General features: G+C 44.1%; 1 protein-coding gene across 1 annotated transcript in view; it reads right to left on the reverse strand.

Moving 5' to 3' along the window:
* Positions 1–27,623, reverse strand: part of LOC142312844 (uncharacterized) — a 320,861-nt gene that overhangs the window by 121,642 nt on the left and 171,596 nt on the right. Inside the window, 7 exon segments of the mRNA XM_075351831.1 lie at positions 14,192–15,286; positions 17,181–17,271; positions 19,897–19,994; positions 20,065–20,188; positions 20,272–20,451; positions 24,397–24,501; positions 24,504–24,551. Of these exon segments, the coding sequence (XP_075207946.1) occupies positions 14,192–15,286; positions 17,181–17,271; positions 19,897–19,994; positions 20,065–20,188; positions 20,272–20,451; positions 24,397–24,501; positions 24,504–24,551 (1,741 nt within the window).

A 27,623-nucleotide genomic window follows, 5' to 3' on the forward strand; every position in this document is an offset into this window, starting at 1 on the left:
TTACACTAAAAGTGTAAAGCCCCTCCCCTTCTGCCTATACACCCCCCGTGCATCACGGGCTCCTCAGTTTTGGTGCAAAAGCAAGAAGGAGGAAAAAATTATAAATTGGTTTAAAGTAAATTCAATCCGAAGGAATATCGGAGAACTGAAACCATTCAACATGAACAACATGTGTACACAAAGAACAACAGCCCGAAGGGAACAGGGGCGGGTGCTGGGTCTCCCAATTGGAGCTAGAAGAAAAGGAATTTACGGTAAGTAAACAAAATTCCCTTCTTCTTTGTCGCTCCATTGGGAGACCCAGACACTTGGGACGTCCAAAAGCAGTCCCTGGGTGGGTAACTAATACCTCATAATAGAGCCGTAAACGGCTCCGTCCTACAGGTGGGCAACCGCCGCCTGAAGGACTCGCCTACCTAGGCTGGCATCTGCCGAAGCATAGGTATGCACCTGATAGTGTTTCGTGAAAGTGTGCAGGCTCGACCAGGTAGCCGCCTGACACACCTGCTGAGCCGTAGCCTGGTGCCGCAAAGCCCAGGACGCCCCCACGGCCCTGGTAGAATGGGCCTTCAGCCCTGAGGGAACCGGAAGCCCCGAGGAACGATAAGCTTCGAGAATTGGTTCCTTGATCCACCGAGCCAGGGTTGATTTGGAAGCTTGTGACCCTTTACGCTGGCCAGCGACAAGGACAAAGAGTGCATCCGAGCGGCGCAGGGGCGCCGTACGAGAAATGTAGAATCTGAGTGCTCTCACCAGATCTAACAAGTGCAAATCCTTTTCACATTGGTGAACTGGATGAGGACAAAAAGAGGGTAAGGAGATATCCTGATTGAGATGAAAGGGGGATACCACCTTAGGGAGAAATTCCGGAACCGGACGCAGAACCACCTTGTCCTGGTGAAACACCAGGAAAGGGGCTTTGCACGACAACGCTGCTAGCTCAGACACTCTCCGAAGTGAAGTGACTGCTACTAGGAAGACCACTTTCTGCGAAAGGCGTGAGAGAGAAATATCCCTCATTGGCTCGAACGGTGGTTTCTGAAGAGCCATCAGTACCCTGTTCAGATCCCAGGGTTCTAACGGACGCTTGTAAGGAGGGACGATGTGACAAACCCCCTGCAGGAACGTGCGTACCTGTGGAAGTCTGGCTAGGCGCTTCTGAAAAAACACAGAGAGCGCAGAGACTTGTCCCTTAAGGGAGCCGAGCGACAAACCCTTTTCCAATCCGGATTGAAGGAAGGACAGAAAAGTGGGCAAGGTAAATGGCCAGGGAGAAAAACCCTGAGCAGAGCACCACGACAGGAATATCTTCCACGTCCTGTGGTAGATCTTGGCGGACGTTGGTTTCCTAGCCTGTCTCATAGTGGCAATGACCTCTCGGGATAACCCCGAAGACGCTAGGATCCAGGACTCAATGGCCACACAGTCAGGTTGAGGGCCGCAGAATTCAGATGGAAAAACGGCCCTTGAGACAGCAAGTCTGGTCGGTCTGGTAGTGCCCACGGTTGGCCGACCGTGAGATGCCACAGATCCGGGTACCACGACCTCCTCGGCCAGTCTGGAGCGACGAGGATGGCGCGGCGGCAGTCGGCCCTGATCTTGCGTAACACTCTGGGCAACAGTGCCAGAGGAGGAAACACATAAGGGAGTTGAAACTGCGACCAATCCTGAACTAAGGCGTCTGCCGCCAGAGCTCTGTGATCTTGAGACCGTGCCATGAATGCCGGGACCTTGTTGTTGTGCCGGGACGCCATTAGGTCGACGTCCGGCATGCCCCAGCGGCAACAGATCTCCTGAAACATGTCCGGGTGAAGGGACCATTCCCCTGCGTCCATGCCCTGGCGACTGAGAAAGTCTGCTTCCCAGTTTTCTACGCCCGGAATGTGAACTGCGGATATGGTGGAGGCTGTGGCTTCCACCCACAGCAGAATCCGCCGGACTTCCTGGAAGGCTTGCCGACTGCGTGTCCTGCCTTGGTGGTTGATGTATGCCACCGCTGTGGAGTTGTCCGACTGAATTCGGATCTGTTTGCCTTCCAGCCACGGCTGGAACGCCTTTAGGGCAAGATACACTGCCCTTATCTCCAGAAGATTGATCTGAAGGGAGGACTCTGTCTGAGTCCAAGTACCCTGAGCCCTGTGGTGGAGAAAGACCGCTCCCCACCCTGACAGGCTCGCGTCCGTCGTGACCACCGCCCAGGATGGGGGCAGGAAGGATTTCCCCTTCGACAGAGAAGTGGGGAGAAGCCACCACTGAAGGGAAGCCTTGGCTGCCCGCGAAAGGGAGACGTTCCTGTCGAGGGACGTCGACTTCCTGTCCCATTTGCGGAGAATGTCCCATTGAAGTGGGCGCAGGTGAAACTGCGCAAAAGGAACTGCCTCCATTGCTGCTACCATCTTCCCTAGGAAGTGCATGAGGCGCCTCAGGGGGTGTGACTGGCCTTGAAGGAGAGATTGCACCCAGTCTGTAGTGAACGCTGTTTGTTCAGCGGAAGCTTCACTATCGCTGAGAGAGTATGAAACTCCATGCCAAGATATGTCAGTGATTGGGCCGGTGTCAGATTTGACTTTGGAAAATTGATGATCCACCCGAAACTCTGGAGAGTCTGCAGAGCAATGTTCAGGCTGTGTTGGCATGCCCCTTGAGAGGGTGCCTTGACAAGCAGATCGTCTAAGTAAGGGATCACCGAGTGTCCCTGAGAGTGTAGGATTGCCACCACTGTTGCCATAACCTTGGTGAAGACCCGTGGGGCTGTCGCCAGGCCAAAAGGCAGTGCCACGAACTGAAGGTGTTCGTCCCCTATGGCGAAACGCAGGAAGCGCTGATGCTCTGGTGCAATCGGTACATGGAGATAAGCATCTTTGATGTCGATTGATGCCAGGAAATCTCCTTGGGACATTGAGGCGATGACGGAGCGGAGCGATTCCATCCGGAACCGCCTGGTTTTCACATGCTTGTTGAGCAGTTTTAGGTCCAGAACAGGACAGAAGGATCCGTCCTTTTTCGGCACCACGAACAAGTTGGAGTAAAAACCGTGACCCCGTTGCTGAAGAGGAACAGGGATCACCACTCCTTCCGCCTTCAGAGTGCACACCGCCTGCAGAAGAGCATCAGCTCTTTCGGGGGGCGGAGATGTTCTGAAGAAACGAGTTGGAGGACGAGAGCTGAACTCTATCCTGTAACCTTGAGATAGAATGTCTCTCACCCATCGGTCTTTTACCTGTGGCAGCCAGGCGTCGCAAAAGCGGGAGAGCCTGCCACCGACCGAGGATGCGGTTTGAGGAGGCCGAAAGTCATGAGGAGGTCGCTTTGGGAGCGGTTCCTCCGGCGGTCTTTTTAGGACGTGACTTAGACCGCCATGAATCGGAGTTCCTCTGATCTTTCTGAGGCCTTTCGGACGAGGAGAATTGAGACCTGCCCGCGGTCCGAAAGGACCGAAACCTCGATTGTACCTTCCGTGGTTGAGGTCTGTTTGGTTTGGACTGGGGTAAGGATGAGTCCTTTCCCTTGGATTGTTTAAAGATTTCATCCAATCGCTCGCCAAACAATGGCAAACCGGTTAAGAACTTTTTGGAAGCAGAGTCTGCCTTCCATTCACGTAGCCACATGGCCCTGCGGACTACCACCGAATTGGCGGATGCTACCGCCGTACGGCTCGCAGAGTCCAGGATAGCATTAATGGCGTAGGACGCAAACGCCGACGCCTGAGAGGTTAAGGACACCACTTGCGGGGCAGATGTACGTGTGACTGTATTAATCTGCGCCTGACAAGCTGAGATAGCTTCGAGTGCCCATACGGCTGCGAATGCTGGAGCAAAAGACGCGCCGATAGCTTCATAGATGGATTTCAACCATAGTTCCATCTGTCTGTCAGTGGCATCTTTGAGCGAAGCCCCATCTTCCACTGCAACTATGGATCTAGCCGCCAGTCTGGAGATTGGAGGATCCACCTTAGGACACTGAGTCCAGCCCTTGACAACATCAGGGGGGAAGGGATAACGTGTATCCTTAAGGCGCTTGGAAAAACACTTGTCTGGACAGTCTCGGTTTTTCTGGACTGCCTCTCTGAAGTCAGAGTGATCCAGAAACGTACTCAATGTACGCTTGGGAAACCTGAAACGGAATTTCTCCTGAGAAGCTGACTCCTCAATTGTAGGAGCAGGGGGAGAAATATCCAACACCTGATTGATGGTCGCTATAAGGTCATTCACTACGGCGTCACCTTCAGGTGTATCAAGGTTGAGAGCGGCTTCAGGATCAGAATCCTGATCTGTTACCTCCGCTTCATCCTCCAGAGAGTCCTCCTGCTGAGACCCTGAACAGTGTGATGAGGTGGAGGGAATTTTCCAGCGACCCCGCTTGGGCGGCCTGGGACTGCGGTCCGTGTCAGAGACCTCATCCTGGGACCTATGGGTCACCCCAGGGGCACTTTGCTGTTCCAATTGAGGGGGACCAGGGGTCAAAGATTGGACAGAGCCCGGGGCCTGAATCACCGGTCTGGACTGTAAGGCTTCTAGTATTTTAGCAGACCATTTATCCATACTCTCAGACAGTTTGTCAGCAAAAGCTGCAAACTCCGTCCCTGTCACCTGGATAGCAGTGGTAGCAGGTGGTTCTACCTGGGCCACCAGTAGCAGAGGCTCCGGCTGAGTAAGTGCCACAGGGGCCGAGCATTGCACACAGTGAGGGTCAGTGGAACCTGCCGATAGTATGGCTGCACATGAGGTACAGGTTGCAAAGTACGCCTGTGCTTTGGCACCCTTGCTTTTTGCAGACGACATGCTGTTGTCTCCTCTGAGAACAATCCAGGAGGGTATATAGCCAAAAATCAACAGAGCGACCGTACAGTGCAAATGTATAGCCTATAAGCCTATATATATATACACTTCGGTACTCAGTGGGGCCAGCACCACAGGTGCTGCTTACCGACCGCTCAGAGCGGTTGTGTGATCACCAGATTCCCTGCCTGGGTCTCCCTGTGTTGTCTCTCCTCTCCAGCGTCTGAATCGCTGACAGGAATGGCTGCCGGCGTTCTGTGGGGAGGAGGGGACCGTGGGCGTGCCCAAGAAAGTGCGGGAATCTAGTGCCCCAGTGTACTGAGTGAGGGGGGAGGAGGATACTAATGTATGCTCCGGCCCTCAGCGCTGACGATCTGTGCAGCGTCCCGCCCTTCCCCTGACTGGCAGGCCTGTGGGCGGGAATATGCGATACTAGGCCGCAGAAGCCGGGGACTAAAGTTATAAGCGCGGCCGGCATATAAGCGCGGCCAGCGCGGTAGTCCCCGGCGCACTAACACACCCAGCAGTGCTGCAATGTGTATGGCACAAGCGCTCCATGCGCGGTCCCCACGGGGACACAGAGTACCTCACTGTAGCAGGGCCTTGTCCCTGACGATACCCAGCTCCTATCCAGCAGATTCCCAGGGGCTGCGGAGGGAGCACGGTCCCAGTGCCTGGAGACCGATTAGGATCCCACTTCACCCAGAGCCCATTAAGGGATGGGGAAGGAAAACAGCATGTGGCTCCTGCCGTGTACCCGCAATGGGTACCTCAACCTTAACAACACCGCCGACAAAGTGGGGTGAGAAGGGAGCATGCTGGGGGCCCTGTTATGGGCCCTCTTTTCTTCCATCCGACCTAGTCAGCAGCTGCTGCTGACTAAGCTGTGGAGCTATGCGTGGATGTCAGCCTCCTTCGCACAAAGCATAAAAGCTGAGGAGCCCGTGATGCACGGGGGGTGTATAGGCAGAAGGGGAGGGGCTTTACACTTTTAGTGTAATACTTTGTGTGGCCTCCGGAGGCATAAGCTATACACCCAAGTGTCTGGGTCTCCCAATGGAGCGACAAAGAAATGGCCCATGTCACATAATTCAAACAGCAGCCCATCCTGCTTATATGTCAGGATAAGCTGCAGTCTGAAGAAACAGGTTCTGAGAACTGTGCTTCAACTGACGTGAGCTGAATCATAAGCACACATACCTCTGTGAGCCAAGGAGAAGTGTGACAGAAGAAGAAACATATATTCTCCTTTGCTGACTGGGCACAGAGAAGTGAGGCAGGATAAAAAAAAAAAAATCATTTGTTCTGTCATTTGAGAAAATTTATTCTATTGTTACATACTTCCCAGCTGACAGAGGTATGTGTGCTTTTGATACAGCCCTTGTTAGTTAACACACAGGTCTTGGGAGCGGTGTTTATTTAAATTGCAACCTGTCCTTACACTTGACTAGGAGGGGCTACTTTTAAATTATGTGACGAGGAACATTTAATTACATTACTGGAAAATTGCTTAAAGGAATGGTATTATTTGCAGAAAAAATAACACATTAACTGCATACTTTAAAAAAAAAACTTAAAAACAATTATTCTATACATACATATCCTATAAAAAAGCATATTATGCAAAAATAAAAAATCTTTAGGTGTACACCAAAACTCATTTTCTAAAGGCCGCTTTACACACTGCGACATCGCTAGCTAGCGAAAATTGCTGACCGTGGCGAACAATATCGCTAGTACGCGTCACACGCACATACCTTCCTAACGACGTCGCTGTGGCCGGCGAACAAACTTTTTTTTAAGGGTGAGGTTCGTGCGGCATCACAGTGACGTCACAGCGGGCCACCAATTGAGGTGGAGGGGCGGAGAGCAGCCGCATTAACATCACTCCTACCTCATTGCCGGAGGACGCAGGAACGCTGTTGTTCGTCGTTCCCGGGGTGTCATGCGTAGCGATGTGTGCTGCCTCAGGAACGATGAACAACCTGCATCCAAGATGAGCAATGATATTTGGGAAAGGAACGACGTGTCAACAATCAACGATTTTTGCCATTTTTCGGATCGTTAGCGGTCGCTCGTAGGTGTCACACGCAGCACCATCGCTAACGACGCCGGATGTGCGTCATGAATTCCGTGACCCCAACGATATCTCGTTAGCGATGTCGTTGCGTGTAAAGCGGCCTTAAAAGGTCACAAGTTTAGTCTTTATTTCCTAAATACAGTATATATATTCGAAGTAGCTAACCATAAGCTAAATTAAAGAATAAACTTTTGTTTAAAACAAAAATAATAATTATTGGTCAGTCTTTACCTTATCCTGCTTTCTTTAGGGTATGTGCGCACGTTGCTTTTTACCTGCTTTTTACCTGCTTTTTTGCTGCTTTTTCTTCTGCGCTGTTTAATGCCAAAATGGATGTGTTCTTCTATTCAAGCAAAGTCTATGGGAATTTGGGTTTCTTGTTCACACTATGTTGTTCAAAATGCTGCCTTTTTGTGCCAGAACTTTGGTCAAAAACTCAGCTTTGCAGTGCAAAACCCAAATGGCAAAAACAATTGACATGTTGCTTCTTTGAAAAGCTGAGTTTTTGACCAAAGTTCTGCCACAAAAAGGCAGCATTTTGAACAACATAGTGTGAACAAGAAACCCAAATTCCCATAGACTTTGCTTGAATAGAAGAACACATCCATTTTGGCATTAAACAGCGCAGAAGAAAAAGCAGCAAAAAAGCAGGTAAAAAGCAGGTAAAAAGCAACGTGCGCACATACCCTTACTCCCAAACTCCATGCGGAAAATGCTATTTCAAATGCCTTTTTCATGCAGAGAACAGATGGTTTGAACTGCAGGTCAAGCATATATCTGTACACCAGTGTGAGCTATTTGGCTCCCCTCCCGCATGCTCAGACACTACTTGCCATGTCTGAAAAAAAAAGTGACTGAAAAGACTTCTAAAGAAAAAGTATAGTTATTACTTAAATCGTCTACTTTTTGCAAAAACTACTGGCTAAATAAGCAAACCAGTTGAAGCCAAACAGTTTGAAGTTTCAACCCTAACAAAAGCTCAGGTTAATTTAGTTATCTTACATAGTGTATTTCCCATACAGCCCATAGAGGAGGTGTAATGATATGGCTATGTTCATACAGGGCATCTTTTGGGGCGTTTTTGAGATCACAAATATGCACCAAAATGCATGCATTTCCTTCTCCCAGCCAAGTCTATGTGATTTCGATTTTGATGTCCACACTGGGCTTCTTTTGTTGGCTGCGTTTTTGAAAATGCAGCATGTCAATTCATTTTGTGTTTTTACTGCATTTTTGAGCCCTCCAGTCACTAGATTTTACTTAAAAAACGCATTGGGCAAAACTCTGTAAAAACGCATTGCGTATTTTATGCGTTTTTGCCGTAGTGCGTTTTAAGATGCACTCAAGATGCACTGACAGAAAAAGATGCCGCGTGTGAACATAGCCGAGTCAGCATACCAAGACCAAATTTGTGGAAGCAGCCTAGGCAAGGCCCTTTTCTGTTTCAGCATCACTGCAAACCAGTACACATAGCAAAGTCTTCAAAGGCATGACTGTCTCACACAGAGACCTGACCGCAATGCCATAAAATAAATATTAGGAATAGACTAGAAGGGAAATTGTGAGCCCAGCACGCCCATCCAAACTCATTATCAAACATCACAAATAAATGCTTTTCCCTATGGATGGGCAAAAATTCCCACAGCCACATTTCATATTTTTGTGGGAAGCTTTCTATGAAGAAAGGATGCTGATATAGTTGAAAATGAGTAACTACATAAAAATTCCTATGGATGTAAAATGGATCATCATAAAATCTCTAGGTGTCTCACCCTATTAATTATGCCATAATTGTAGAAAACACATGGACTGCACATTCAAAAATTCATACCTTGATCTAATACCGCTAGGTTCTTAGTTTAACATTGTGATCAGACTGTATGAAGCCTACTACCATGTCGCGTTGAACCTCTCAGTGGGACCCTAGCCTTAAAGGTGCAACCACTGTTGCAGCAACTGTGCACCAGCATTGTGTGACCTGGTGCAATTTAAGTCATTAAAATGGAACCGGTCACCAGATTGGTCATCTATAAATTGCGACCACCACCAATAAGCTCTTATATACAGCATTCTAGAATACTGTATATAAGTGCCCAGGCCGCTCTTTATAACATAAAAAAACAGCTTTTATTATACTCACCTGTCGGCTGGTCTGGTCCGATGGGCATCGCTAGTCTCAGTCTGGCACCTCCTATCTTCTTGCATTCGCCGTCCTCCTTCTGTGATCCGTTTGGATGAGGCATCCTACGTTGTCCACACAGAGGTCTCTATTGCGCTCCTGCGCACGGGCAATTCTCTATGCCTTGCTGCGGGCAGAGAAAAGTACTGTGATGCACAGGCACGGGAAAAATTCAGACTGCCCACGCATGCGCACTACAATACTTTAATCTGCCCTCAGCAGAGCAGAGAGAAGTGCGGGTGTGCAGGAGCGCAATGGAGGACTCTGTGTTTATGATGTAATGACGTAGGATGCGTCATCCACACGAAGGAGGGAAGGAGAACAGTGATGGAAGGAAGAGAGGAGGTGCTTGACCAAGACCAGATAGATAAAAAAAATTGGTCTGCACTCAGACAAGTGGGTGGTGGTGCAAGTGAAAAATGGGTCCACCACCATATCACCAGCCACAGCGCTGCTGCGCTGGCTAAACTCAGGACCTTTATCCTCAAGGTATTCTCTACCAACGCTATTAATCCACTCAAATTTCCATATCCCAGGCACCCATCTTTAAGCGACTCTTGACTTAAGCGGGCTTTACACGCTGCGACATCGCTAATGCGGAGTCGTTGGGGTCACGGAATTTGTGACGCACATCCGGCCGCATTAGCGATGCCGTTGCGTGTGACACCGATAAGCGATTTTGCATCGTTGCAAAAACGTGCAAAATCGCTTATCGGCGACACGGGGGTCCATTCTCAAAAATCGTTACTGCAACAGTAACGAAGTTGTTCCTCGTTCCTGCGGCAGCACACATCGCTGCGTGTGACGCCGCAGGAACGAGGAAGCTCCCCTTACCTGCCTCCCGGCCGCTATGCAGAAGGAAGGAGGTGGGTGGGATGTTACGTCCCGCTCATCTCCGCCCCTCCGCTGCTATTGGGCGGCGGTTCAGTGACGCTTCAGTGACGTCGCTGTGACGCCGCACGGACCGCCCCCTTAGAAAGGAGGCGGTTCGCCCGTCACAGCGACGTCGCCGGACAGGTAAGTATGTGTGACGGCTGTTGTGCGACACGGGCAGCGATTTGCCCGTGTCGCGCAACAGATGGGGGCGGGTACCCACACTAGCGATATCGGGACCGATATCGCAGTGTGTAAAGTAGCCTTAAGACCCAGGTGGGGTCGAAACATCGAATGACTTCACAGTCGCCTCAATAAGTTTGAACATTTTTTTTGCATCACAATCTATGAGTGTAGTTAATTTATTTATGACCAAGACCAGAGACGCCCATCGGACCCGACCGCCCCGCAGGTGAGTATAATAAAAGCTGTTTTTTATACTCAACTTGGGCATTTATATGCAGCATTTTAGAATCCTGTATATAAGGGCTCACTGGTGGTGGTCGCAGTTTCTGAAGACAGGTGCCTTTAATGTTTATGTGCATCAGTTTGTATGAATCAACATTGTGACAACATGGACTCTCAGTGCCTAGGCATGGGTTAACTTTCTTAAAATTCAGCCAGACATGAAGACAGTTTGTTTATAGATGGGGGATAATCCCCCATTGTTCTACAAGATTATTGGGAGTTTAGTATTGAAGTTTCTGTTGACTCATGTAATTGTTTTGGCCCCTGAAGGCCAAACTTAGCTGACTCTGCCATTGACCATTATTACTGGGATATTCTATATGCGGCTTGAGATCTAGCCAATAAGAGCCCAGTCTTATCCACCAATCGTGAAGATCCCAATGGTCTGAATGGAGAGCTCAGGGTTATAAGAAGGAGGACTGTCCATTGCCCAGAGAGACTCTCTTGCTACATGCTACCAATCTAGGACCTGCAGATCCAATTCGCAAGCCATAATCAAAGCTGGATTATAACACTACATGGACTTCAGCATTGGAATGCAAGGATTCGTCAGAGATATCAAGGACTACCTAAGGAAGGAATCCAGCTTGGGACAATCCAGTCATCTGACTACAGACTTTGCAGACCTCAGCCAGCTTCCTAAATCTGGCATTATTCAATTCTCGGTGGGTGCCTGCCGAAAGCGGGGTGCTGCTGGATTGCAGTATGTAGCCCTGGAAGCTCTGAGGCAGGGACATTCTAATCCCCGGTGAGCCAGCGGAAGGGTGAGACTCTGTTGCCTGTTACATTTGTGTGTTTTGCTGGTTATGTGCCGTTAATTGTTTGGGGATCCAATAAAGTCTTAATATTGTGATTCCCTCACCCTGTGTTGTCTGAGTAGTGTTCCGCCCACGGTTAAGGAGGTCGGGCGTTCAGTTGGGATGAGCCCTGGGCCACGCTGTCTTTCTAAAGGCGGCCGGACCAGCGAACGAGAGCATCCACTGACCCCTGTGTCTCCACAAACATTAAAATTAGAAAAAGAAGCCAATCTGAGTAACATCAATTTTTGCATAGTTATAAGTGTTCAAATATTCAGTTCCAGTATTTTAAAAGCACTGTCAACCTTTTGGTGTTTTCTCATGCAACGGGGTTGTGAAGATATAAAAAAAACTATGGAGAATGACACTCCTGGGAAAATTTATCATTGGTGCTCAGATAGAGTCCAACCCCGTAACTATCAAGAATTACAAATTCGACACTCAAACTTATAGAAGATTCAAGAATTTTTTTATTTACAAGCGTATAGGTGTGTGAATATGAACATGTGATGTTTCGGTCAATAAGACCTTCCTCAGATTCACACTGAGATCGGAGTTAGCTTATACAAGTGTAATGAACACGGCATAAGAATCAGGGTATATCTCAGAAAGCACCACCAATAAAAAATATACATGGTATAATGAATTCCAGTGGTCAGCAGTAATATGGTGGACTTTATGGGTGGGGGAAGTAGGTTAGCGTGTCCTGTTCCGGTCGGGGGCCAGGAGAGCAGAACCTCAAATCGGCGCCATAAAGCATTCAACTGAAGTAAAGACGACAACAGTGGAGCCCCCTGCACCGACCGCAATCACCGAGGGGTCGGGCCACAAGAAGCAGGTAAGAGGATACCGCGGGAAAGGAGGAAAGGTGAAAATAATGTGTGTGTGTGTGTGTGTGTGTGTATATGTGTATGTGAACAATGGATGGCATAAGAGGGGACAAGAAAGGAACCAGTATGAAGATATTACTAAAGGATGGGCAAATTACTAGAGGGCTCATTACTATAGGAGACATTATGGGCACATTGCTACAGGGCACAATATGGGCACATTAATACCGGGGACAATATGGGCACATTACTACCAGGGACAATATGGGCACATAACTACCAGGGACAATATGGGCATATTACTACCAGGGACTGTGAGACTCATGTGGGATTAGTGGATGAGGGCAGGTATATCTCACCCCGGTATCGGTCCTATGTGACTTAGCCTAGCCAGGATCACCTGGCTACTAATGGATTAATGGGAGGGGAAGGACGGAGGTAAAAGGAATCTGGGAAGTTGGGGGAGGGTCTCCATCTGGGAACACAGTAAGCCTGTCTGTGTAGGAGACACTTGTGAGGAGCAGTGCCTGATGTTTGTATGGTTTAGCTGGAAGGGAGAAGCCCTCCAGTTGGTAGTTAGGATAACACCGTGTATAGTTAGTGCCGGACAGGCAAGGATTTATTTTGTTGGTGTTTTTTTTTCTTTTTGTTTATGCTTCACTGCAATAAACCTGACCAAGCGTCAGTTACACCTTGAATTCGGCTGTCTGCCTGAGGTGAATACGTGCCCTTTGAACCCAGCAAAGGCGATCCCGGAGCGTGTTATCACAGGACAATATGGGCACATTACCAGTAGCTGCTGCATGTCCCACCATAGGGTCATACTCAAGTCAGTAAGTCTTCCCATTTTTTGTGGTAAAACTAGGGGTCTTGGCTTAAACTCGGGTTGGCTTATACTCGAGTATATATTTTATCTTTTGATTCATTGAACATTTCTGAACATGGCAATACCAAATAAATGTATTTTTTTTCCATTATTTTATTTTCTATGGGGCAAAAGGGGAGTGATTTGAACTTTTAGTTTTTTTTTTCCTATTTTTAAAAACTTTATTCACATCCAGGGTTGTGAAGGGATTAATTGTTCTGATAAACAGGAAGTCACACGTCAAATAATTTGCAGCCAAAAACAAGGCTTAGGCTATGTGCGCACTTTGCTTTTTGTTGCAGAACTTTGGTCAAAAACTCAGCTTTGCAGGGCAAAACCCAAATGGCAAAAACAATTGTCATGTTTTTGTTTTTGCCATTTGGGTTTTGCCCTGCAAAGCTGAGTTTTTGACCAAAGTTCTGCAACAAAAAGGCTGCAGTTTGAACTGCAAAGTGCGGACAAGAAACCCAAATTCCCATAGACTTTGCTTGAAAAGCAGAACACAACCATTTTGGCATTAAACGCTGCAGTTGAAAAAGCAGCAAAAAAGCAGGTAAAAAGCAGGTAAAAAGCAAAGTGCGCACATAGCCTTATGCTCCATCTAACGTGTCAGAACACATAGTTCATTGTTCTGAAGTGGTAAAGAGCTGCGAACAGCATATGACAAATACTTATGCAATTTTACTTTAAATAAAAAGAAAAATGAAAGTCTCATGTAGGCAATGATCCTATTCTTGCAGCATATGAGAGATGAGATCTTGTTTACATGAGTCAATCCTGCACTTTCCATCTAGGTCATGAAACATTGCTGTGGTTCCTAAGGGCAGAGAAGGTCAAACTAACTACTAGCTGGGTGTCTCTAATAAAGTGCCCATTCAGTATGTAGATGTGTTGTTTGAGGGTTTTTTTCTTTTCGATAACAGATGTTAATAAATCCATACATATTTAAAGCATCTCTTAAATTAAACCATTCTCTATTCACGCATAATAACTAAATAAAAAAAACAATGGCAAAGCTAGTTATCTAAAAGAAAACACCCATAGTGTGTCATTAGTAACTAAAATCAAATTTCAATAATTTATATTGCCTTCCCATTCTATTATAGAACATGTGACTTTGACCATCACAGTTTTTCCCCTAAGATCGGATTTGTTGGTAGAATATATCCCACTATATTAACATGAAAAACTCTTCTGCCCTGTGTTACAATAAAAATATATCTTTCTACTGTTTTAGATAGTAAAATAAAAGAAAAATGCACAAAAGTTGTGCTTGCTATTTGTTATCATGTTTTCAGTTAGCTATTATAAAGGTATCAACCACTGGGGACTTGAAATTTTTTTATATTTTTCCTCCTTGTGTGAGTTCTTTGATGTCTAACAAGATCAGATTTCGTACAATAACTTTTCCCACATTCCAAACATGAATATGGCTTTTCCCCTGTGTGAATTCTTTGATGTCTACCAAGAGTTGATTTATCTTTAAAACATTTCCCACATTCTGAGCATGAAAATGGCTTCTCACCTGTGTGAGTTCTCAGATGCTTAACAAGCTTTTCTTTCTGATTAAAACATTTCCCACATTCTGAACATGAAAATAACTTCACCCCTGTGTGAATTTTCAGATGTGTAAAAATATTTGATTTATCTTTAAAACATTTCCCACATTCTGAACATGAAAATGGCTTCTCCCCTGTGTGAATTCTTTGGTGTGTAACTAAAACCGATTTATAGTTAAAACATTTGTCACATTCCGAACATGAAAATAACTTACCTCCTGTGTGAATTCTTGCATGTCTAGCAAGATTTGACTTATCTGTAAAGCATTTCCCACATTCTGAACATGAAAATGGCTTCTCTACTGTGTGAATTCTCTGATGTGTGACTAAAACCGATTTATAGTTAAAACACTTCCCACATGCAGTACATGAAAATAACTTCTCCCCTGTGTGAGTTCTCTGATGTCTAACAAGATTTGATTTATCTGTAAAACATTTCCCACATTCTGAACAAGAAAATGGCTTCTCCCCTGTGTGAATTCTCAGATGTTTTACAAGCTTTTTTTTATGCTTAAAAGATTTCTGACATTCTGAACATGAAAATGGCTTCTCCCCTGTGTGAATTCTTTGATGTCCAACAAGAGTTGATTTATCTGTAAAACATTTCCCACATTCTGAACATAAAAATGGCTTCTCTCCTGTGTGAATTCTCTGATGTGTAACTAAAATGGATTTATATTTGAAACATTTTCCACATTCCGAACATGAAAACGGCTTCTTTCTTTTGGGACCTCTTTTATGTCCACCACAATTTCTGTTATGTTGATTTTGGTTAACAGATGGTGATGAATCAGTAGATAGAACGAGTTCAACAGTATCTGATGACAGATCTTTCACTGAGCTCTTCGTACAGTCATCTGTCAAAAATGAAATAAATCTTATCATTTTTCAATAACATTGCTTGAAAGAAGATAAATAATAATTATTTTATATCATTTCTATTGTATATAAAAATGTCTATACAATTTGTATTAAAATTAATTTTTGTCAGTGGTGGCAATATACTGTACTTCTGCTGGAATTTGACTTGGACTTGCTCATTACCTGCATCCTGCTTCAACCCCTGAATAGATTTTCACATGTTGTACTCAAACCGTAAAAGATCAGTCACAACTAATCCATTGGTTGACCTGTAGACTCTCTGCAGTGATGTCCTGCTTAAGGGATTATACCAAAGATCACTTGGAAACATTGTCTATTTTACAATGATCAAACTCTCACCATTGTAGCAAGAATTATAACAGATTAAAATAATTAAGATTGACAGCCTGTAGTGGATTAAGTTCATAAAGTCGCTCTGCTGGAGCATGAAATTATACATAAAATCAAACTCAGGAAGTTTCCTTTAATGTTGCAGTTTTTTTTTGTCACCAGTGCCGACACCTGAGTCACTGTAAATTTATCTGATAGATTTTCTGGACAATACAAAAAAAGTGTGTTTCTCCATTGTAAACTTCAATTTAAGCTGCGTTTACTGCCCTGAACAACAACAACATATTCAACTTACTTTTATTGCTACATTTTTTGCCTCGTATATCTCCAGAGCTGTTATCTGTAATAATCTTTAGCTCATCTTTGATGGGAGTTTGATTCTGAAAAGAAGTGACTACCCGTTGTTTCCAGGACTGTGCAAAAATAATAGGGCAGTTTTTTGCCCTGTCTGTAAAAATATTTAAAAGGGGTACTCCAGAGAGATAAAATAGTAATTTAAAACCTATGCTTTCATTAAACTATAAATATAAGGACATATTCCACTTGTGATTTTCATGTGCCAGTGCAATTCGATAAAACATCGGATCGAACTTGCACCAGTGTTAATCAGTGAGCCAGAGTCCTCTTTCCTTTTTCTTCTCAACACGAATCAAGCTCTTGGTGCAATAGCAACATGCTGCACTTTGCAGTGAGTCTTGGCTCACACATCCCCATACAAGCCTATGGGAGCGTGTGAAACATCGCACTGCACTCGCATGTTATGTGACTGCAGTGCGATATACGCGGAGACAGGCAGTGGAGGAGATGGGAGAAAGTGTTCCCTCCCTCTTCTCCGAGGCTGTGATACAATCACAAGATCGCATCACAGTCGCATGACACTCGGATGACGCACGCAGCAGAGGGTGATTAGCATATCGCTTCAGATGCTCTCGCATCGGAAGCAGTATGCAAGTGGAAAAGAGCCCTAACATGAATAATGCGGTTTGTAATGCTGATAATAAGTGCAATTGAATGTGACAGTTGATCTGCTCCTCGGTGCTTCCCCTCTTTTATGGGACGTTACATCACAAGTCAAGGGGCGTAGCCTATCTTCTGGCTGCTAGTAACAGTCAGCTCACTACCAACATCTCTTTCCCTGCAGTCCGAGACCAGAGCAGGTGGCCAGGCTGTCTAGCGTCTACAGTGTATTTGTGCTTTGGCTGCCCACCTTCACCCTCTAATTTAGAATCCTTGCCTGCTCAGAAGCTGCAATACAAACTGGGATCCACTGCATGAGAAGGACTGGCCAGGCAGGGAGCAGTGAAAGAATGCTGATCTTCACATGTCAGTACATAATGAACTGCCATGGTCAATCTCACCTCTCCTATATCTTCCTGGTAGTGTCCTTCCCCCTGCAACTTTCTCACGCTGGATTCTCACATTTATATTTAGTGCACAGTATAAGGACCAGGGCATAAAAATGGGACCTGGGGGAAGTTATACCATGTCTAACAGATGCTGCAGCAGACATCTGGAGGTTTTCCTCAGGATGGGGCTCACCTGTGCAGTTATCTTTATTAATCTTCTCTTTACACCGCTCATCACCTCTCACATGAGTCTCTGTTGTATTAATTTGTGTTGGATCTCTACCCTAAAAAAATATTGTAAAAGTTACCGACGGGTGGAGAAATCATGTCAAGTGTCAAATAATGATCTTTTCTGTTCTTAGAAATTAACTAACATGAAAACCAAAAACGACATGACAACAGTAGTTATGAAATAGCTGGAGGTATCAGGAGAAATCCAACCCATTGGCTCCTAATTCCAACCTCCAGTCTCCATAACTAGAAAATTGTGAGAAGATCCGGATGAAGGTTCCAATATACTGATAACACCCCCTTCTTCACAGAATTGCTGATAAAGATTAAAATTCTAAGGATTGTGAATGATGGGGAAGCAAGAAAAAACTGCTGTCATGTTCCTGGAAGCAATGTGGGATTATACAACCCTCGTGGAATGGTGCACTGTTCTACTATAACAGGGTAAACAACTGCCATGAAGTGATGAACTTGCCTGGCCACCATGATTATGTAAGTTCTAGAGTTCAAACATCCATCTGTAGATATTAGAGGACCCAGGATGTTACAGGAAGGGTACATTATTTTGTGATGCTAGCACCAAATTCTGACCCTCAAATCAGCGAGGTACAGCAGAAATCTGGATACATCTGAACAGACAATATTTTCTACTGCTCAGTGATGAAATTTTTGAGCACTTTTTGGGTAAGAAATTTTTTCTGTTTGCTTTTGAAAAAAATGGTACTGTAACCGCTCAGCTGCTGTTTTAGGCTGTATTAAGTAAGCATTCCTATCAAAATTTGTATCCTCAAAATATTGCAGTCATCATATTATATAGCACTATGTTCTTACAAATTCTCAGGTTGCCCTTGTACCTAGTTAATTCTTCTATTTTTCATGGTCTAAGACATCACATGATTAAAAACATAAATCCCTCTGAGCTCTATGAAGAAAGAGGAAGTCTCTTTTCCCTGCATGAGTCATCAATGCAAAAGACAATGGCAGCAGAAGGAGTGGAGCAACTGGGTCAGAAATTGAAGAAGGTGATGACTCATGCAAGAAAGAGACTTCCTGTTACTACATGTAATTAAGGCCCGTTTCACACGTCAGTGAAAACCAGTGACATTTTTCACTGGCGTGTAAAACACGCACCTGTTCCTGCGTGTGCCGTGATTCACGGCACACGTGGATTGTCTAAGTGCAATCCGGGCTCCGTTCTCCGTGGCCCGTGATTGCACTTAGTAATCAACTCACCTGCGCCCGCTCCCGCTCTCCATGTTGCTGATCGCTCCCGCGGTGCAGCATCCGGCCGGCGGTGACCCCCGCAGCAGCTGCTTCCGGGTCGGCTGTGTCACGCATAATGAATATGCGCGAAAATAATGAGCCGGCTCAGAAGCAGCAAGCTGCACGGTTTGCAGAGGACATCGCTGGACGCCGGGTGAGTAAAAATGATTTTTATTTTAAAAGCACGTTTTTTTCTGGCACGTGTTTCACGGACCACACCACTGCGTGGTCCGTGGAACATCAGTGATGCCAGAAAAAAATGGACATGTCTCCGTGCGGCAATCACGCACACGCGGGTACGCCGCACGGAGACACGTGCAGTGAAGAATCACTGACGTGTGAGCAGACCCATTCATTATAATGGGTCTGCGTATGTCAGTGATTCTGGTACGTTTAAAAAAAAGCACAAACGTACCAGAATCACTGACGTGTGAAAGAGGCCTAAGAGAGATGCAGCTAGTCTGTTTTTAATCACATGATTAGTTAAAGAAGATGTCATAATCACATGATGTCATAGACCTAGAGAAAAAAAGAATAATTAACTGGGTGGAAGGACAAAATGAGCAATTGTAAATACAACGTGTATATAATAAGATGACTGTAATGTAATAAAATAAAAACTTTGATGGGAGTGGTTCCGTAAGGAAAGATGGATGCATTCGAACCTTGATTTTTTTTCCTCGTTGACAGATTTACATACAAAGGTTCCTCTTTTATTGGATGTTATTTCTCAAACACAGTTAGCTATAGACACCGTTGCACTTAAAAATTATAATACATAAATATTGGCCATTGCACTAGTACAGATGACCATGCCTTATTCGAAGTTGTTCACATTGCTCACTTTTCCCATTTTTCTGTGGATTCAGCATGTAAACAGATAATGTTATTAAATACTGCATTCTGGGATCATGGGCAGAGACTTTACAAAAAAACTGAGTTCAGGTACTTTACACATGCAAACCACTAGCGCGAGCATCACTGTGCTAGGGTACGCTCGGTGCTTAAACCAGGACGAGCCACTTGCAATGTTTGAAAAGCTCGCATTGGGGGTAACAACATCATGATCGGATGTAGTATGCACCAAAAAAATAAAAAAAGGTTTTCGGTTTATGGCTGGAGACCTGAACTGCCTGATTAGTGACTTCCATTGGGGTTCAGGTTAAGTCTGGGTCCCAAACCAAACTTTATCTAAAGTCCAGCTAAACCTGCGAAACCAAACTTTCACGGGTCCGCTCACCTCTAATCACAGGTCTTATTTCCATATGGAGAAGCTCCAGTCATAAAAGGGCAGGTCTCTAATAAATTGTTTTTTTCAATGTAATACGGGTGAAAAAAACAAGACTGAACAAAAAACCTTCACAGCTTTTTAAACATCATAGGGGAGATTTCATGACACATTCTCCTCCACCTACCTGATGATCCTGAGGAACATTGGGATTTTTTTCTGAACCACCCTGTGGAAGAAGAGGAAGGGGACATCTCTTTGGCGTCGTTCTCTTACTGGATAGAACTGTAGAAAACACAGGGACTGAATTTATTATTTACATAGAGAACTATAGGTCTTGGGTCCTGTCTATTACCTGGTGATGTGAGGGGCTGGGGAACCTCCATCATGACGTCCTTATAAAGATACTTGTGTCCTTCTAAATACTCCCACTCCTCCATGGAGAAATAAATGGTGACATCTTGATACCTTATAGGAACCTGGCAAATACAATAATACCGTTATCACCACGAACCCTTCATAGCGTTACTGTATAATGTCCCAGCATTCCCAGCAGTGTCACCTCTCCAGTCAGCAGCTCAATCATCTTGTAGATGAGTTCTAGGATCTTCTGGTCATTGATGTCCTCATGTATTGGGGGGTGAGGTGGAGGCCCTGTGATTGAGCTACGGTGTTTTCCCCATTTTTCAGGCACAAGGGCCTGACAGCAATCACTAGAGGTCTTCTTTACTACTGAGTAATTCTGGTTATACAGAGACACATTAATTAATCTCACTACAGACATTTCCAGAGTCCTCACCTCTCCAGTTCTGTCCATTTGTTATCCCCATAAATAAGAATTATTTCACTGTTGCTGCCTCCTGAACTATTGTAGTACCGTGGTTCTAATTTTTTAAAAAAAAATGTTTGTCTTTTTGGCCTTTTAAACTAACCATTAAAAGCAGGGCTGTGGAGTAGGAGTCGGAGTCGTGGAGTCGGAATAAAATGGACCAACTCCGACTCCTAAAATATATAATAAATTGGATACAGTAGTTCAATGCAGAATGTGCTGAATATTTTTTCATAGGAATTTGGGAAAGTTATGAAATGTCCTATAAATGGCTCTTCTATTCCTGATGTAAGGCTACATTCACACACAGCGTTTTTGCTTTTTTTTTTTGAGGATACGTTTTTCAGCTGCTAAATCAGCTTTTAAAAAAACGGCATCACCTGAAAGGTTTTTGAGCTCATAGATAATGTTTTCAATAGCAAAAGCAGATTAGAAAAACGCCACACAAGCTGACATGCTCATCCTTTGTGAGGATCTGTTTTTGAGCCCAAAAACGGATCCTCACAAAACAATGCTTCAAACATAAGTACAATTAAAATGATTAATGAGAGTAATGAACAACAGCTAGAAGAAAATTTAGGATTCCATATGTTTGAGATGGAGCCACAGTGCTGTTCATGTAACTGAGAACAGACAGATATTACAATAGAACAGCAAAATGATACTTTAGAATTAGATGGTCTTGTTGAAGCTGCTTCAAAACACTTTCATATTCATCACATGCGCTGTGTTGTGCACATGCTGCAGCTGGCAATAAGTGATAGTCTCCAAGTGGGACATGCTGGAAATCTGATTGGAAAAGTGAGGAAATTGGTTATTGCCGCCAGAACCCACTAAGGCTATGTCCACACGTTGCTTTTTACCTGCTTTTTACCTTCTTTTTTGCTGCTTTTTCAACAGCAGCGTTTAATGCCAAAATGGTTGTGTTCTGCTTTTCAAGCAAAGTCTATGGGAATTTGGGTTTCTTGTCCGCACTATGCAGTTCAAACTGCAGCCTTTTTGTTGCAGAACTTTGGTCAAAAACTCAGCTTTGCAGTGCAAAACCCAAATGGCAAAAACAATTGACCTGTCAATTGTTTTTGCCATTTGGGTTTTGCACTGCAAAGCTGAGTTTTTGACCAAAGTTCTGCAACAAAAAAGGCTGCAGTTTGAACTGCATAGTGCGGACAAGAAACCCAAATTCCCATAGACTTTGCTTGAAAAGCAGAACACAACCATTTTGGCATTAAACGCTGCAGTTGAAAAAGCAGCAAAAAAGCAGGTAAAAAGCAACGTGCGGACATAGCCTAAAATTAATTCCATCTTGAAGAGACGTGCTGGGAAAGGGGCAATTATTGATCAAGCCACTCAGTGGGGCAGCACTAAATTTAATGATTGAGCGGTTGCTTGAACTAAAACAATTTCGTATAGATATGGCAAACCCTCAGGTAACCCTAAATTAAGGTCAATGGACACAGTTGGCTGAATTGAAGGAATTGCTTAATAACCCACTTAGCGTGACTAAAAAATTAAAAGCTGAGGATTTAACTACTTGCATTTTCATAAGGAAGTGGAAGAACTTGCTATTTTGCCTGTCCCAAAGAGGAGGTTTAGGCCATGTGCGCACGTTGCTTCCAGTACCTTGCAGAAATGAACGCATTCTATGGCAGAATTTGTCATTGTCAAATTTGGTTTTCACCACATAAACGCAGGAAATACGCATGCGTTTTTGCTGTGTTTTACATGCATTTTCTGTGCTTAAAGACAGATGCATTTTCAATACAAAGACACTACTAAATAAAGTTTAAACATTTAACACTAGAACTACTGGACTCGTGACACCTTTATAGAAATACATGGTGCAAAGTAGTCAAAATGACTACCTCAGTAGTTCTAGTGTTAAACACTATGAAAAAAATGGAAAAAAAATGAAAATATCATGCTTTAAATCATACACAAAATAGATAATTTTACTAAAAAGATTAATGTGATTTAATATTTATGTATAAAATAACGTTAAATTATTGTTTTTCTTTTTTTTATAGTCAGACTATATGTGTGTGAAAAATGAGACGTCATGACCTCACTATAATGTCAAAAACTCATGCTTTAATTTTGTCAAAAAAGCATGAAAAACGCTAAGAATTTTATTTAGCATGTGTTTTGATCATTATCATTGACTTTATTGAGAGCAAAAAGCTGCCAAAATGGCAAAAACAATTGACATGTTGCTTCTTCAAACGCAAAGATTTTGACAAATTTTAAGCAACTAAAACGCTGCATTTCTAAAAGCATTGTGCGCACAAGAAATCCCTATTTCCCATAGACTTTGCCTAGAAATCAAAACGCATGCATTTTTGGATTAAAACGCTGCAGTTGAAAACTATGCGGAAACGCATGAAAAAACGCAACGTGCGCACACAGCCTTAATCGCAGATGGCATTTCTGCTTCAATGAAACGGAGAGAGACACAGCTATTGGAAAATAAAATTCTTCTGGCAGCTGTTTATGTTGACCCAAATCATCGTATACTGCTTGATGATCAACAGCTTACTAAAGGAAAAGAAGCTCTGGCTGAGGTAGCAGTTAGGATGAGTGGCCTACAGGACGGCCAGGTGCAAGAGGACTTGGGTCCTGACAGTGCTACTGCTGCTATATCTTCATCCTCATCAGATGAGGAGTTTAACTTTGACAAGTATTTGGATGACATGGAGCAGGCAAAGCGTCGCTGCAAGGAAATAGATTCCACTCCGTCTCCTATAGCAAGCAGATTGACCATATTTCACCAAAATTTTTCACTTGCTCTCAAATAATAGAAAAAAAGTCAACCGTTCATCAAAACGGACTGTGCATGAGGTAATTCCTTTATACCCGGAAATTGTTAGAGATGTTGTCCATGTGGTTACGGCTTTGCCTCCAACCCAAGTTAGTGTAGAGAGGTTGTTCTCTAGCCTTAAAATTATTAGGTCACATTTGAGTTCATCTATGAAGGAGGGAATTCTATTTCTTAGAACAAATTCATAGACTGCACAAATGTTGTTTAGTATATTTTTGTTGAAAACTGCTTTTTGCCACCAACATAGTTTAGTACAAATAGTGTGTATATATATTACACATACACACACATATATATACATATGTATACATATATACATACATATTATATATATATTATATATGTATGTATATATGTATACATATGTATATATATATATATGTGTGTGTATGTATAATATATATATATATCTATATATACGCATATATATATATATATATATATATATATATATATATATATATATATATATATATATATATATATATACACACACACACACACACACACGCACACACATATAAGAGTCTGTGAAGAATGAAAAGTAAAATCTGGTTGGTTGCTAAAGGCAACTGAGTCAGTTTGACTTTACACCATGATTGATAACCCTATTACACATACTGTCCACCTGCTTGTGGACCACCCTGTATATGTGTGTAATATATATATATATATATATATATATATATATATATATATATATATATATATGTAAACGATATTACATAGTGTATTACATATTTACAATTTATTACAGTTTTTGTGTTCTAAAGTTGTATTCCAATAATTATTCTATCATAAAAATGATTAAATGTCTGATGTTCACATTGTACTACAATACATTTTTCACTTAAATATAAGCAAGATATATAGGAGTCGGAGTCGTGCATTCAGAGTCGGAGTCGGTGCAAGGGAAATTGAAGAGTCGGAGTCGCAGGTTTGGCTTACCGACTCCACAGCCCTGATTAAAAGTTAATTTTTAACAGGGTTTGTTTTTCTCTGAGGTTTGCACTATGTAATGTGACGTCATCAGAATCTCTCACCTCTCCAGTAAGCCAGAAGAGGATCTCTAGGGTGAGGTGTAATATCCTCTCCGCCATTTTGTCCCTGTCCTTATCCATCCTTGAACGGTCAATCAGGAAAATTCTTCACTTCTATATAGAAGATCTAAAATGAGAGTAACCGATATTGTAGCAACCTGAATGGGGAAAAGATGAGCAGATGGAAAATCATAAAAGATCCCATGTAAAAAATACAATTGCTCTAGATCAGGGGTCTCAAACTCGGCTGGGTGTATGGGCCGCACAGAGGAAAAAAAATAATTTGGGGGGGCCGCATTCTTTCCAGGACAAAGTGACATTTTTATTGGTACCATATATAATTATTTTTTTTACACACCTTTGGATCACTGATTTTGAACATTTTCAGTTGTTTATTATAGCAAACGTGCACATTCTTTGTTTAAATATAAAAAAAAATATTTTTTGTTTTTACATTTTATTCCTTTCTTGTAACTAATAGTGTTACAATTAGCACTATATAGAAATTTTGACCAACATCTTTTAGTAATGTTCCCCATCTTGTAACGTGCCCATCCTTGTCCCCTTGTAGTATTGTGCTCCATCCTAGTCCCCATCCCACAGTAATGTGCTCATCCTTGTCTCCAGACTAAAGTAATGTTCCCCATCCTTGTCCCCTTCTTGTAGTAATGTGCTTCATACTTATCCCCATCCTATAGTAATGTCCCCAGCCTTATCCCCATCTTATCGTAATGTGCTCATCCTGTACTAATGTGTTCATCCTTGTCCCCATCCTATAGTAATGTCCCCAATCTATAGTAATGTGTCCCTCCTTGTCCCCATCTTATAGTAATGTTCCCCACCCTATAGTACTGTCCCCATCCTATAGTAATGTCCTTAATCTATAGTAATGTCCCCAATCTATAGCAATGTCCTCATCCTAGTCATGTGCCCATCCTTGTAATGTCCCCATCCTATAGTAATGTCCCAATCGTATAGTAATGTCCCCAGCCTTATCCCCATCCCATAGTAATGTGCGCACTTTGTCCCCATCCTGTAGTAATGGGTCGGGGGCGGCGGCGGCTGACAGTGGGCAGTGGCTATAACTTACCGATCGCTCTCCTCAGACTCCACAGACGCTGAAGTGAAGCTGAGGGGAGCAGTCTCCGGCCCCAGATCCACAGTGATTGGAGAGATCGGTCACAAGATCGGTCTCTCTAATCAGAGATGGGGGGCGGGTGAAGCAGAGGTCACCCAGCTCCAGCCAATGATCGGTGTTATAGCTGCACTGGTCATGGCTGGATTTCAATGTTTTAGCCATTTTCAATGGCTAAAACATTACAGTGGCTGTGATTGGCTGACGAACACCGCTCAGCCAATCACAGCCTCCGTAGGTCCGGGGAGGAGACACCACCCCTCCTGAGGTCCCCTCCTCCCTGAATCTAAGGTATCTGCAAAGCAATCGCAGCCACCGAGGCTGCAATTTCGCCATGACGTACTGGGTACGTCATGGGTCCTTAAGTACCAGGGAGCCATGACGTACCCAGTATGTCATAGGTCGCCTATGGGTTAATGTGTTGTCCTTCACATACACACACAAAAACCCCCCACCATTCTTCTCACCTGTCCCGCGTTCCCTCGGATGCCTCATCTCGGTTTCTTGCGGCCCCCAGGCCCGTGCCTCTGTTCGCTATCGCGGAAGGTGCAGGGCCGCAGCCACTGTCAGCGATTTATGTCAAATAATTGTATTGCCGGCACGAGAGCGCAGAGCCTGCAAAACATTCATCTGACATAAAGAGCAGACAGTGGCTGCAGCCCCTGCACCTGCCGCGATAGTGAACAGGGGCACAGGCCTGGGGGCTGCAAGAAGCAGCCTGAGGGGCCACATGCGGCCCACGGGCCGCGTGTTTGAGACCCCTGCTCTAGATAGTGGAGGGAAACATGAACAAACATTCCTTCTTCTCATAAGGAATAGCACGGTGTCAGCTACTATGTATTAGCCGTGGCTGACACGTTATGTTAAAATTCCCATGTTAAAATAGGAAATTCAGAACTGATTAGGAACCCAGGTAGATTTGGAAGAGAAACGACAGTGTATCACTATTTGCATTACTTTACATTATTCTGAGAGTATTTACTTTATATTGTTTTACTTATAAAACCTATATATATATATATATATATATATATTTTAGACCGCACAGTTACAAGCAATTTCTTCCTCGGAGTTGGCAGCTGAATTCACTACTTACTACTCATAGATTCATCTTCCAAATAGAACATTCATTTGCCCATTACCTACACTGATTTCGGCATCACTGTCACTGCAGGTAGCAAATACTTAATTAACTACTACACAGTATCTTCATTTTATACCACAATTGTATATACATATTACCTCATAGTGCTACAAGATTACTTTACCACTATTCAGTTGTCTGAATTTTCTATGCACTAGGATCCATTCTTATGGCCAAAAAAATAACAGAACTCAAAGAAAAAACAGAACACAACCTGATTCACAAATTATATTTTAAGATATTTTTTATTTGTCAAAAAGCAGACTGATTGATGTTACTGTAATGGCTACAGCTATTAGTGATAAAGACATCTATATGTACAGTATTTTTGGCTTCCATGTCATTTGTTTTTTCTCAGGATGCGGCAATATTTTTTTTTTTTTGAGACAGCGCTCTCGGCCCTACACCCCAGGGACAGCGCCCTCGGCATCACAACCCAGGGACAGCGCCCTCGGCATCACAACCCAGGGACAGCGCCCTCGGCATCATAACCCAGGGACAGCGCCCTCGGCATCACAACCCAGGGACAGCGCCCTCGGCATCACAACCCAGGGACAGCGCCCTCGGCATCACAACCCAGGGACAGCGCCCTCGGCATCACAACCCATGGACAGCGCCCTCGGCATCACAACCCATGGACAGCGCCCTCGGCATCACAACCCAGGGACAGCGCCCTCGGCATCACAACCCAGGGACAGCGCCCTCGGCATCACAACCCAGGGACAGCGCCCTCGGCATCACAACCCAGGGACAGCGCCCTCGGCATCACAACCCATGGACAGCACCCTCGGCCCTACAACCTGGGAATAGCTCTTGGATAGCCCTGAAACCCAGTGACAGTGTGACGCCCTGGCCGGGCCAGGTAGTCACAGATAGGGCCCTGCATTACACCTTCAGGTAACACACAGCCAACCTTAAAACCCTAGTCACCCCGCTAAGAGCTTGATAGAC

The sequence above is a fragment of the Anomaloglossus baeobatrachus genome, chromosome 5 (genome assembly GCF_048569485.1).
Source record: "Anomaloglossus baeobatrachus isolate aAnoBae1 chromosome 5, aAnoBae1.hap1, whole genome shotgun sequence".
In the NCBI taxonomy this organism is placed as follows: Eukaryota; Metazoa; Chordata; class Amphibia; order Anura; family Aromobatidae; genus Anomaloglossus; species Anomaloglossus baeobatrachus.